The sequence below is a fragment of the Mesoplodon densirostris genome, chromosome 12, assembly GCF_025265405.1.
Source record: "Mesoplodon densirostris isolate mMesDen1 chromosome 12, mMesDen1 primary haplotype, whole genome shotgun sequence".
NCBI lineage: Eukaryota > Metazoa > Chordata > Mammalia > Artiodactyla > Ziphiidae > Mesoplodon > Mesoplodon densirostris.
The window spans coordinates 3,144,911-3,158,933 of NC_082672.1; the positions used below are offsets into that span (position 1 = coordinate 3,144,911).

The 14,023-nt window shown below is 48.4% G+C and overlaps 1 protein-coding gene across 1 annotated transcript in view; it reads left to right on the forward strand.

Annotated features, from left to right (window-relative positions):
- The first annotated feature begins 11,081 nt into the window (after window positions 1-11,081).
- Window positions 11,082-14,023, forward strand: part of RPS6KA2 (ribosomal protein S6 kinase A2) — a 162,383-nt gene continuing 159,441 nt past the window's right edge. The window contains exon 1 of the mRNA XM_060115437.1: window positions 11,082-11,395. Coding sequence (XP_059971420.1) covers window positions 11,297-11,395 — 99 coding nt within the window. The 5' untranslated portion in view covers window positions 11,082-11,296. The remainder of the gene's footprint in view (window positions 11,396-14,023) is intronic.

Consider the following 14,023-nt stretch of genomic DNA (forward strand, 5'->3'; position numbering starts at 1 on the left):
GCAAAACAGACACGATTCCTGCCCTTGTAGAGTCTACAGTCCGTTGGGAACAAGAGCATTCACCAAATCGTCACACATGGACACCTGAGTATTCCAGTCTAAATAGTTGCCGTCGCCTTAAGAGCATCTCAGTTGGGGACTGGCTGATTCTGGGGGTTCTTGGAAAGCATCTCTGAAGGACTGGTATTGGAGGTGAGAGCTAGAGGTGGAGTCTGACCTCGTGAGTGCGAGTGGGAGCACAGCATGGTCCAGATGGGGGTGACTGGATGTGCAGTGGCCCCGAGAGAACAAGGAGGGGGCATATCTGAGAGCTGAGAGCAGGTCAGTGTAGCTGGAGCTTGGGAGCAGGAGAAGAGTGTGGAGAGATGAGTCGGAAGGGCTGAGGTCAGTTCAGTTCTTGACATCAGGCTCTTTCCATAGATTTGGGTGAGGACTGGCAGCCCTGCTTGGGTTTGTAGGAAAAGGAAGGCAGCCCAAGGCACTGATCTGGAAATAAGTTTGAGATTTGTGTCAAAACATTATGGCTGTTTCTTAAAGCCTCTGATAGAGGGAATCCTATTAAAATTGTACTTAAAACTTTTCCAATCATATGGGGTTATTGATAATGACATAAAAGTGATCCTTGTGGTATGGTAAGAAAAATCAATCTACATGGCAACAATTACTTGTGAGATTTTTTTTTAGATAGTTTACTGCTCTGTACTTTGTGCCTAGATTAAAACATGGTCAACTTTTTGTGAATATTTCATATGAACTTGGAAAGAATGCACAATCTAAAGTGGTTGGATATATATACATATTCTTTATGTCAACTTTCTTAAATGTATTGTTTAATTATTCAAATATTTACTGATTTTTGTTCCTCTGCTTGATTTATCATTTATTGCGAGATGTGTTGGATATTTCCCCAAACGATAATGGATTTGTCAATTTCTCCTCTTGATTCTGTCAATTTTTGATTAATATGTTTTGAAACTTTATTATCTGGGGCATACAAGTTTGGAAGTATTGTATCTTCCTGGTGAATTTAAACCATCAATATGTAGTGAGTTTTTTATATCTTCACATGCTTGTTGTGTAATTTGTATTGCGTTTATATTGCTTCATCAGCTCTCCTCTCATTAGTATTTGCATGATAGATCTTTTCCATTCTTTTATTTCAGATTTTCTGTGTCTCTAATTTTAGAAATGTCTCTATAACTAAATTCATTTTAAACCAGTTTGGCACTGTTTGTCTTTGAACTGGAGAGTTTAGCCCACTCACACTGATTGTAATTTTTGATATATTTTTATTTGTTCCTATGCTGTTAGTTTGGGTAAGGTCTAGGATCTGACTCTGCCTTACTTACAAACTAACAATTAGCATGTTCCCGTTTTATGGGTGTTGTAAGAAGACATAAGCTTCCAGGATCAGAGAGAAGGGACGTTACCAGTCTAGTGACATGAGTACCAGATTTGCATTGATTTCCTTTGCCCCCCACCACTCAAGGTGCAGTGAAGGGGGACCAGATGGATGCTATGTTCACAGTGAACCTGCATCCCAGCCGAGGAACACTGAGCCTGGGGACCTTGTGTTTAGAGCAAGGGGTAGGCAGGCCTGTTCTTCGTCCTGGAGGAAAATGTTACCTCATCCTGCAAAGTTGCTCACTGCAAACACAGCCCTGAGAAATGGGTTAAGAGTGCTCAGTGTGCACACTCGGCATGAATGGATGAGGAATGCAGAGACGCTCTGGCCCCTGGTGGTTGCCACTCCCAACAGCTTGTGTTTTCCACTTATCCTCCTTTTTCTGAATTTCTTTTTTCCCTTCTTTCTTGTCTACTTCTGGAATATTTTCTTGCTCTATACTTTTGTCTCTATTAAGTTAAGAATTCCAGTCAGCTCTCCCATATCTGCAAATTCAGCATCTATGGATTCAACCAACCTTGGATCCACCAATGGTACGACAGCATTTTATAAAAGGGGTTGAGCATCTGCAGATTTTAGTATCCGAGGGGGTCTTGGAACCAGTTCCCCATGGATACCAATTGACAACTGTACACAGTGAATTTCTACTTTTTCATTGGTTGCCCTAGAAATTTTAGCATGTATATTTAACTTAGTCTAAAAGTAATCTGCATCTTTATTGACTTCCAGAAAAAATACAAGGACGTTAGAAGATTGTAACTCTGATCACCCTCCTTATGCATGTGCTGTTTTTTCAATCAGGGTTTCATTTCTAACTTGATTTTTATTTCTTTTTATGCAGTCCATGAGTGTTTAGCTCTCCCCATATGTTTTCATTGGTAGTGAACTTTCTCAGGTTCTTGATCTGGAAGTGTCCTTCTGGTTTGCATTCTGTCAATTTTCAGCAGATCTAACTTTTCCTTTATCAACTCTTTCTTGGACTTTGTCTAAAGTGCTATTTAATCTACCTGTTTTAAAATTTACATCATTACGATTTTATTTATTTATTTATTTATTTATTTATTTATTTATTTGCAGTACGCAAAAAAGGCCACTGTTGTGGCCTCTCCCGTTGCGGAGCACAGGCTCCGGACGTGCAGGCTCAGAGGCCATGGCTCACGGGCCCAGCCGCTCCGGGGCATGTGGGATCCTCCCAGACCAGGGCACGAACCCGTGTCCCCTGCATCGGCAGGCGGACTCTCAACCACTGCGCCACCAGGGAAGCCCCTGATTTTATTTTTAAATTTCTACTTTTGTTTACAAATCTGCTGGACCATTTTATAACCTCTAATTTCCTTGTAATGCCTTCAGGCCCCCTTTTTGGTCTTCAAACATATTAAGCAAATGTATTTTATATTATTTATACGAAAGTTTCAGCCTCTGCAGTCTTCATGCGTCTGATTCTGCAACTTGCTGTTTCTACTCACTCTGTGCTCCCGGTGGCTTACCTCCTCGTGTATTTAGCAATTCATGATCGTGAGCCCATATTCCTGATAATTTTCTCCGTGGTTTAACTTTGAGACCCCTCCAGAGTACTGACATTTGCTTCCATGTGGCCCTCGGGCTGCTATAAGCTGGGACCTTTAAAAAGTAAATATCTGGCTTGGAGTTTTTCAGAGTGTGAATTTTGGCCTCCACTGGCGTGAAGAGGAGGCACAGAAACATCAGAGGAGAATTCTCTTTCTCTTTCTAGCCCTCATACCTGCATAAGCAACTCTCCTCCTGCAGGGAGAGAATTTCCCAGCTTACCTTAGGGTCTTCCCCGCCAGGGTCCTGACTTTCAGGGTGGGTCTGCCCTGCCCTCCCACCTGCGCGTGGGCCCCAGGCTTTCTCCAGTTCTCCCCCAACCCGCCCATACCCCAGACCCTGATAAGACCTGGATCTTGATAACAGGGATTGACACGGGCCACAGGACAAATGCTGCTCAGAACACTGCTTACCTTTGGAGAACATCTTCTCATCCTCATCCTTTGTCTAAGTTTGTTTTCCCCCCCTTACTATTGGCCCAGCCATGCTTTAAAAAAAAGAGAGAGGATTTTCCCTTTGTTTTACGTATCTCAGGAAATCTGCCTCTACATACGTAACCCGCTGTATTGCCAGGAATGCCCTCACCCTGCCCCAGCCTGGTCCTGTGGCCTTCTGATGAGGATGATGACGGATGGACCACAGGACACTACACGCCATGGAGCCTAAACTCCTATTGTTTTGTTGTTAGTGTCCCTGAGTATTTTTTCATGTGCTCATCTAGTTCCCATCCCTAACATAAATATCTAGTGCCTGAAAGGCTGTAGATGTCTATGAAACATTTTTTAAAAGATGAACATTTCCTGCTAAAAAAAATTCTGGCAAGGATTTCACATTCTCCTTTGTACCCAATTCCAGGTCTTGAGAGACTTTTCTATTATAAGAGGTTTTTTTTTTTTCTTTTTAAGTTACAAAAATCCTTCCTGCTGTAGTTTTCACCTGTTTCCTCTTTCTGGCTAACTCCCTTCCTTTTAAAGTTCCTCTCTAATTTATGTATAGGCTCAGGTTGACAAGAAAAAGCCTTTATTTCTCTATTCACAGGTCAGTTTCCTCACATACTGTTAATTCACCATTCAGTCGTGAGCCTTCCTACTGACTCTTTGTCGTGAAGGTTCACTGCACATTTGTGGGATGAGAAGTGTGTTTGTCTCCACAACAAAGGGCTGCCGGCACAAAGCCCCACCAACGGGGTGGCTTCAAACAACAGAAATGTATTGTCTCATCATTCTGAAGGCCGGAAGTCCAAGATCAAGACATCAGGAGGGCCCTGGTCCTCTGAAACCCGTAGGGGACTCTTTCCTGCCTCTTCTAGCTTCTGGCCATGGCTACATCTCTCCCTTCTCTGCCTCTGTCCACGTGGCCTCCTCCACTGTCTCTGCCTTCACGTGGTCTTCGTACGAGGACACCAGTCACACTGGATTATGCCCGCCCCACTCCAGCGTGACCTCATCTTACTGTGTCTGTGATGACCCTATTTTCAAATAAGGCCACATTCTGAGGTCCTGGGGGTCAGGGTTCTAACATGCTTTTAGAGGGGACACAACCCAACCTGTAACAACACGTAAACAATAGTGAAGCTCAAACCCGGAAGTCCTACGGATGCCGTCGCCTCCCGGTGACAGAATGTGGGGTTTTGCCCCTCCCCCCTTTAAAACACTGATAATTAGAAAAGACCAAGTGAGAGCACCGGCATTAGTGTTTTCAAATGTCCTACGGCGGCACGGACGCGTAGTCAGAAGCCTCACCTTGGTGCCCCTCCTCTGCATCCTGAGTAAACTAAGTTTTCACAAGGAAACCGAGCCTTTCTGCTCCCAGAGCACAGCATTCTTTTGCCAAAGGCACTCACGCTGTCTGTCCCCAAGGCCATACATAATGAAGCCGCTGGAGGCTGCCACCTGGACTTCTGTCTGTGAGATGCTCCGATGGCAGACTCTTGGCCCCAGTGGCATTTCCTGGGCAAGTGCAGTTGTCTAGGGAAGTGAGGACCCCAGCCTGTCACCCCTTGGTTGCCGCCCCTCTTGTGCTTTCTTTTGATGCCCAGCCACTATTGCTTGATACACTGTGAACCTGTGAGGTCCTGGACGTGCAGACCTTGTCTGAATTCTTCTCTTGTTGTGTCAGTTTAGACGGTTGGTTCACCTCCCTGGGCCTCAGTTTCTCCACCTCATAAGATGAGGTTCACTGTATCTGCTTCATGGAGTTCCCAGTGTGTTACAGAGATGGAATAATAATGTAGGCCCAGATCTTCATAACCAACAAATCTCTGATAACAGTCATCACAGAAACCCTTTAAGCCAGCGTGCACAGAGTGCTTGCTGCAGACAGTGGCCATCCCATGTGCTTCCAGGTGGGTAAGAGACACACGGAAGCCAGGAGTCGTAACCCGGCACAGTAAGTAAAACAAGGACCCCAGGGGAGGACTCCCTAGCACAGCCTGCAGGTGCGGGGATTCCATTAGGCTTCCCAGCAACAATAGTGAATCTTGAAGAAGGTGGGAAAGCGGGTGGGAAGGACATCCAGGCAGTGGCCACAGCGCAGTGGAGGCTGGACGTTCCTGTTGACATAGGTGTCCGCGCAGTGGGCACAGGAGGAGAGGGCGCCGTGATGGAGGAGAACACGGCCTCCTGGCTCTGGGGTCGCACTTCATTCCTGCAGACGCTGGAGCTATGGCGTGCTATTTGCTTCTAAACAGATTGCTTTGGTAGTGGGATTGCAGACGGGTTGCGGGGGTGGGGGGGCAGCATTGAGCCAGGACTTACTATATTCCTGCACGAACAGTTACTGATTGCGGGGCTGGAAGGAAGGGAGACAGGGACGCTGCTTAGAAAGCGTCACAAGTCTGGGTCGTTACGCATACGGAATGAAGGAGTGACAGAGTGGCTGGTAGTTCTCATCTTCCCCTTCAGGCGGTGGGGTGACTGGCCGTGCCCTGCACAGCACAATAGAGTTTAACGGAGAGAGCTTTCAGGCCAAAATTCTAGAAGAGGGGTATCTGCTCCTTTCCCAGGCGTGTCATTGATTTTTCTGTGTGAAACTCCAGGATTTTAACACGTAGCATCTTGGTTGAGCCCTTTACAATTTACAGAGCACGTCCTCCTACTGGTTTCCTGTGTGGAGTTGCCAGTTCTGTAGGTGACAACCTTGTGAGGAAAGTAGACAGGTTTCTCCCCTCCCCCCTCCCCTCCCCCGCTCCCCCGTCATCACACAAAGCGGGCTTTCTGGACCTCAATGCTGACGCGTTTGGGATGGGCTCATTCTTGGTGGGGATGGCCTGTGCGTTGCGGAGATTCATCGGCATCCCTGGCCTCTGCCCACTAGATGCCAGCAGCATCCTTCCTGTCACCCCCACTTGTGACAACCCAAAATGTCTGCAGACGTTGCCAAATGTCTCCTTGACAAAGTCACCCCCAGTTCTAAAGGCTCGGAGGATTTTGGCAAAGGTGAAGTCATAATCGGAACAGTGGGTAGAAATTTAATTCAAGATGTTTCACCTTCTGACGTGCATTCCACGGTGCAATGCTTCTTACCACGGTACGTTTTTAGATATCGCTCCCCGAGCCACAGCTATGTCGTATTTGCCCTTTGACAAGGAGGACATTTATGTTCAGCTACACCTATTCCGTGTCCAGGACTACATCGTTTCATTTCCAGAAGTACTTTATTCATTTTTACAGTCTCTTGTTTGTTCATCACATTTTCCTTTCTTCCTCTTATTTCCTTAAACATATTAGATTTGATAGTTTTCCATTCGACGTCTGCTAAGTCCAGCAGCTGAAGTCCACGCGTCTGATGCTGTGGTCGGTTGTCTTGCTGGCTTTGCCGACACCCCGTGTCCTTGTGAACTGTGCGTTCAGTGGCTGTGAGCTTGTGCTCCTGGTAACTGTGTGCGAGGAATCCTTTGAATCCTGGGTTTAATGTGGATTTCTCTAGAGAGCATTTCTGTGTGTTTCTGCTGGGCACCTGGGCTTAGAACCACCTGAGCCCACTTTAAGTTCTCAACTCGAGTTTTCCTTGTTGCTTTTTCTTACACGGAAAGTGCATTAGGTCCACAAGCCTGTGTCGGAGCTGCCTTCCCTGCCACCCCACCCTGCGTGGCTGGGCGTCTGACCTCCGTGGCCCTTGAGGGTTAACTTTGAATCTCCAGGTTGCAACCGTGGACGGCATTCTCGACTCCGCACTGACCACTTCCATTGTAACTGGTTTGTTGCACAAACCTGGCTTGTGCTTGGATCATCACACACCTTCCACTCTTTGTCGGAAGAGTGGACCATGAAAGGACCCTGGCAATTTCGACGGCTTTCCTTCCCTCTCTTGAACAAGAGACAACTGCATGCACTTTAGGTTTTAAACTTGATCAGGAAGTTAGTGTTTCCAGTCCTAGGACTGATCAGACTCAGACATTCTCTTTGCCCAGCTTGAATTTCCATCACACTGGAAGCCTGCAGCATCCTTTTCAGGGTCAGAGCGGGAGGAGAGGAGAGATGAAGACGTACTTAAACTGCTCCTGGCCCGGCTGAGCCCCTCTCTCATGCTCAGCTGTCTCGTCTTCTTCCGCGGTTACTGTATCTGGAGACCCTCCCCCCGTGCCCTCTCTCCCCAGCTGCAGCCCACTTACAGGACAGCGGCCTTTCATTTTGGGGGTTACTTAGAATTCTTCCCTCAGCCTTGGGCCTGGTGCCGGGCAGGGCCTCAGGGACCTCCACACGTGCCCGTCTCCAGCACGGCCACGTCTCCTCTGTCGGAGACATTGATATATCCTTTTCCCCACAAGCCCCGGGAACGCAGGCCACTCCGTGAGCCGTCCTTCCTGGTGCCTCCCTGGGGCCATGGCCGTCCTGCTCCCTCCTTTAGAAGCCAGGCCCCAGCACATCACAGCTGTCACGGTGGGGCTCGAAATATAGGAGGGGGCGTCCCCCCACCCCCCGGAAGGTCCTTTGGGAGGAGGGAAGGGAAGGTGGAACGGCACAGGGTTTGCCAGTCACGTTGCTGAGAAAAGCCTCCCTCCCCTGCCTGCCCAGGGCGTACTGCGTTCTCAGGGACGGGGCAGCTCCAGGCCTTGGGAAGCTCTCGGTTATCATCCTTGGAATTCTGAAATCGTTAACCTCTTGTGTATCGGGGACTTGGTAGGAACTCTACTTTCCGTTCATCCATCATGAAATTCTGTTTGTTCCAAGTTCTCCATAATCTTGTTCTTCCGCAGCTGGGGACCGCGTCCCCTCTGTCCAGGACACACATCCTTGTCTGCAGAGCTCACCCCAAATGCCGCCTCCTCGGCTTCTCCAGTTAGGATTCGCTCCTCATTTAGCTCTGTTCTTGTAGCATTTCCTTACATGTTTCTTTCACATTATGTAAAACCTGCATCCGATTTGTCTATTCGCTTTCCTTCTCTAACACACGGCAGTGTACTTCTGGAGGTCGGGAGCCGCGTCATAATCACGTCCGTTTCCCCTGGGCCGAGCACTGGGCCAGGTGCTCAGAGGAGCTCCATAATCGTGTGTTCAACTGAATCGAATGCACACCAGCCAGTCTGGTCCTCTCTTGGAAGCAGCATTAGCCATGGAATTCAGTCCCAGACCGATCGTGCTTAAGTCAGGGAGAAACTCAAGATAATCAGGTGTCTGCTGAGCTCTTGGTCTTCTCTCCAAGCTTCCCCACCCCATCATCTGGGCACCAGCCCAGCCTTTATTAAGCTCACTTTTTCTTTCCCAAAATTTGCTAGGGATCATTTGGACCCAGGTTAAAGTGGGCCCTGATACCTACCCCAGATTTGGTGGTCTGGAGGGTTTGGTGGTAAATGATTGCCAGAGACTTTGATATACCTCTGTTTTACTGGCAGAAGGGCAAACACACTTGTTCTAGCAATGAAATGAATTTCTCAGTTGAAATATGGAAGCTGCTTTTTTTTTTTTCTTTTGAGATGTCCAAGTTCAATAGAGCCATTTTGTAGCACTCAGTTGTGAGGGATTGTGGATGTCCCATAAGACACTGCCTTCCCAGTCCTGTTACACCAGGTCAAAATGCTCTTTAAAAAAATTTTTTTTTAATTTATTTACTTATTTGGCTGCACCGGGTCTTCGTTGCAGCATATGGGCTCTTAATTGCGGCATGTGGGATCTAGTTCCCTGACCAGGGATCAAACCCAGGCCCCCTGCATTGGGAGTGTGGAGTCTTAACCACTGGACCACCAGGGAAGTCTCAAAATGCTCTTGTTGGTAAAACACAAGCCTTGTGTTAAAACACAAGCCTGCCCCAAGGCTATTGCTCTGAGCAGGGTGCCCCTGAGCTTGCATCGTTGACAAACCATACTCCTGTCTCTGAGTAGTTGCACCATCTACCCACAGCCGGCGTCTTCCTCATTCTTGGAGCAGGTGACCAGACCGATGTCTGATGTCCGTCAGCTGCTGTCTTTTCCAGAGAAGCAACATGGCACCGCCCTGGCCTGTCTTTGTTTGCTTAGAGCTGGGATACCTGAGTGGTGGTGGCGGGACACCCAGGGTGGTAAGAAGCTCATTCCCAGCATAGGGATAATGGCCCTCCAGCAGAAGAATCCTTGCGGGAAGCAGGAACCGGTTTGGGGCATATTTTCATCTTAGGGATGCACAGTGGGAACACAAAACATGCAGTGTGCTCAAGCTCATCAGGCAAGGAAATGGCAGTGCCAGCATCTTGATGCTAAGCTGTGCTTACCACCATTAAACCCCAGGGAGACTATCTGACCTCACCTCTTGACCCAGATGCAGCATGAACCTACCAGTTCTTATCTGGGAGCATCCTCTGTCTTTACTCACTTTAGCAAAGATAGCCTGACACAAGTATTAATGCGACCTTTGATTAAGCCAAGGGATGATATGACATGTAGATTTTTCACAATCTGCCTAGCAAAGCAGTACTTGGCACACAGCAGCGGGTGCAAAAATGCTTCTGGACTTTTCAGGGGGTGGTGGCAGTATGCTAATGAGATTGTTTGGCCCTGTTTTAAACATAAAAATACGTGGACAGTGCACAAGAGGAAAACAAAAGACTGCACAGAGTCCTAAGCTCACAAATCCAGAACTGCCTACAGCCCTCTGGTGAGCATTTCTAGGAAAAAAAGAAAAACAAAGGGTGTTCCCCTTTAAGGTAAATCCCCTGCAGCCCTGCAGCTGGTTTCTGAGAGCCCTGACTCAGGACACTCTGTGTTTAGGCCCTGATAAGTCATCCGTTTGGATAATTTTCTATACATGGAGTCAGAGGTCATGGAGAACGGATGTGTCTTTGTTCTCCAAACACTGCCCTGGGAGGCTTCTCCAGCTGGCTGCCGGCGTCCCGGGCTGCGTGGGGATCCGTTCATCACCCGGGCAAGGACTGGCGGACCCCCAGGTCGGGCGCCCGGGCCGCGGGGACGGGCTCAAGAAGAGGGCCCCAGGGGCCAAGGGTTGAGGAGAGGTGCAGAGCGCACGTGTGCAGGCTCATGGTGCACCCCTCCACCCTTTTGTTCCATGTTCTAGAAGTGTTTGCTAATCAGCAATTAAAGTTTTGTACAGCACAGAAGAGCATGATTCCAGGGTGCTTTAAGGAAAGAAAACATGACACCCCAAGCTAGAAAAAAGCCCAACAGGCCAATGAAGTAGAACATAGAGTAGGCGACAGGCACAGCTGAGCCGGCCGCCTCACCGCTCACCGCCCGCCCCGCGCGGCGCAGCAGTCCTCCGCGTGCTCATCAGGCATGCGCCGCCGAGGGCGCTGATTGGCGGAGGGGGCGGTGGGCGGGGCAGAGCCGCAGAGAGCAAGTACTTGGAGGCGGGTGGGGTGGGGGGGAGGAAAAGTGAGAGCCTGGGGCTGTAGGGCGGTGGGCGCTGATTGGCGGTAGTGGCTGAGAAGAAGGAGGTGGGCGTGGCTGGGCGCGCCGGCGGGCTCTGATTGGCGGTAGTGGCGGGGGCCTGCTCCTCCCTGGGCCTGAGGAGGAGGAGGAGGAGGAGAAGGGGGAGGAGGAGGAGGGAGAGCTTGGGGCGGCGGACTCTGATTGGCGGTAGTGGCGGAGGGCCGGGCGGGGCGGCAGGTGCTGATTGGCAGTAGTGGCTGGGGGCGGGGCGGGGCGGGGCGGGGCGGGGCTGCCCGGGGCTGGTCCTCGCAGGCAGTAGGAGGAGGAGGAGGGAGCGCTGGGTCCCCGGCCGCCGTGGCCGGCTCGGCCTGCCCTTTGTGCCCGCAGCCCGCGCCCCGTGCCGATGGCCGCTGCGCCGGGCTTCCCGACCGCTCGCGCCCGCAGACGGACCTAACCCCGCGCGCCTGGGATGCGCCGGGGATGCGCGTCCTCCGGCCCTGCGGCTCCTCGCGGCTGGGCGCCGGGCGATGGAGCTGAGCATGAAGAAGTTCACCGTGCGCAGGTTCTTCTCCGTGTACCTGCGCAAGAAGTCGCGCTCCAAGAGCTCCAGTCTTAGCCGACTCGAGGTAAATGCCCTCGCCTCTGAGCGCGCAGGTACCCAGGTCCCCGCCGCGCCCTGGAGGATGCTGCGGGTCTTGGGGCCATCCCGAGCCCTTTCCTATTATCACATGCACGGTCACCCTGAGACCCATGTCAGGGAGTTAAAGTTGAAAGCTGGTCCGGTTTTCCTAAAACCGAACGTTATTGTTGGGACTTATAACTGGACCGGTCCTCGGGTCCTCAACAGGGACTAAACTTTGCCCCCATTGAATTTCTAACTAATTTTGTTCTACGCTCTGCTCAGGGTTTGGGGTAGTCACCCTGGGTGCCCACAGGGGTGCTCCGGGTGGGGAGGGCTTTTCAGCCCGTGTCGCTCGCTATGGCACCTCAGAAGTCCCAAGTACAGAACCTGCCCAGCCCCACCCTAGGCTGGTGTTGATCGGGTTTATTTTGCCTTGACCCAGAGCCACACAAATACTACCATGTAGTGTAGATTGTTCGTGTATTTGAAATCAGTGTAGAATTGACAAAAAGGGATTTTTTTTTTTTAAAGGCAGCAACACAATTTACTTGGACTAGTCTGAAACGGTGCTCAGTAGTAAAGTGCCTGATGCAATATCTCTGCAGCTCGGGGTTTGATATAGATTCGTCCCGAAAGCCAGAGGACCCTGAAAATAGTGTCCTTTTCTCGGGTCCTGCATCATGTCATCTTCAGGTTTCCAAGTCATCTGTGGACGGTTCTCTAATGTGTTTTGTATTTCAACAATCACATCTTATTCTCTTCATCCCAGTGTCCAGAGTACGTGGTTGAATCTATAGATGACCAAACTGTGAAGCATGTTTAAGTAAAAAAAAAAAAAAAAAAAAAGACATTGTGGGGTTTGGGGGGAGGGGGTGGGAGCTGATGACACGGCCTAGAGATTTCTTTTGACATTGCTCTCGCCTGTGCCACAAGGCTGGCACCTATGGAGGTTTTGATGTGTTTTTTTCTAACGAAGTCAAATCAATTGGAACAATGTCACATTTTTCATCTTGAGTTTCTTTGTCCTGGCTGCCATGATATTAGATACAGGCATGGGTTCTGCAACAATTAAGAGGGCTTTAGGGAAAGCTCAGGAATAGACATGAAAGCAACAGGGAATTACTTGTTTAAAAAGTTTCTGTTATGATATCACTAAATCAGAATTTTAAGAACTAGGCTAGGTTTCTGAGGGTAAAACATATCTTTCAAACAAATACAACTATTAATTAAATTGTGGAGGAGGGCTTGCTTTAAACCTCATGCTGACAGAGATGAAGCATAAGTTCATTGAGATAAGTCATTTTCCTGGGTCTCAGGCACTCAAAAAACGAAAGTGGATGAGAATAGAAACTCAGAAGAGTATTCACCTTTATACCTAGTATGTCTTTATTCATCGAAATGCCAAGTTTATTATTCAGCTCCTTGTCCCCTTCCATTTATTGTCCTTGTCAAGGCGAGGTAGTAAGCTCCCAGAGTCGTTTAAGAAGAGGAGCATAAACACTGGCAAACCCGTGGGGGTCAGGAATCCTCTCTCAGCACGATATACTCACCTCTGGTGTTCTGGTTTGCCAAGGAGAACCGGGTTGTGGAAGTGCCTCAAAAATATATATAATAGGAACCAAGTGTTGCTTAGAAACGATGTTGCTTCAATGTGAAAATAAAATTTCTGTATACAAAATAAAACTATAAATAAACCATCAGGTATGCAGAAGGTCAAGCTGACGAGGAAGAAATGTAGTCTGTCAGCATGTGGTCAGTGAGCACTTCGTCTGACCCAGGTGCCTGTGCTGGGGGCTGGACAGAAGGTCTGATAAAGATGCCCAGCCCTGATCCAGTGCTCTCTTCTCTGCAGATGCTCTTAGCAGCTGCTTGCAGTTGATACTTGTGAAAATCCAGGTAGACATGTGTTACTATCCTCATTCTACTGCTAGGGAGGAAAAACCCTGAGAACAAAACCTGAGAATCATGCTGAACACCGAACAACTAATTCACTCTGCAAGTGTTTCCTGAGAACCTCCTATGTGTGCAGCTCTTTTCTGGGCATGGTAGGTCCAAAAAATATAAGACGTAGCAACCCTGGCCTCATGGTGCCTCCACCTAGTGGGGGATTGAATCAGTGACTGACTGACCTGTGCTTCAGTCCAGTAAATTCCATGTTCCTGCCCGGCTACCTTCCATCATTTCCCAAAGAAGCCTGTCTATTCATTTGTATAGTCAGAGCAGATTATAGACCAAGAAGCACTCACCAAAAATTGTGAAATTTAAGAAGCAGGTTTGTCAATAATTTGAGGTTGAGAAGTAGGACATATAAAGTACTTAACAGGGATATGTACAAAGTCCTCTGTTTGGACTAATGAAAAAGATAACTCATTTTGTAAAAAGAAACGTGGTTATTTTTAAACTCTTTCTGTGAAATTTATATTTTAAAATATACACAGAGACTTTGAAAGTTTTTGTTTTCTTTACATTCAAAATCTAGTGATATTAACAGGAAAGTAACAGTACTTACTTTAAGGTTGAAACAGTATCATCTTTGTCAAAAAGACTTTTAGGGAGAGGATTAGTGTTTCACACTTGCTTTTAAATTTGACTTGACTTTCCAATCTAGAACTCAGCACTCTAACCACCAGAG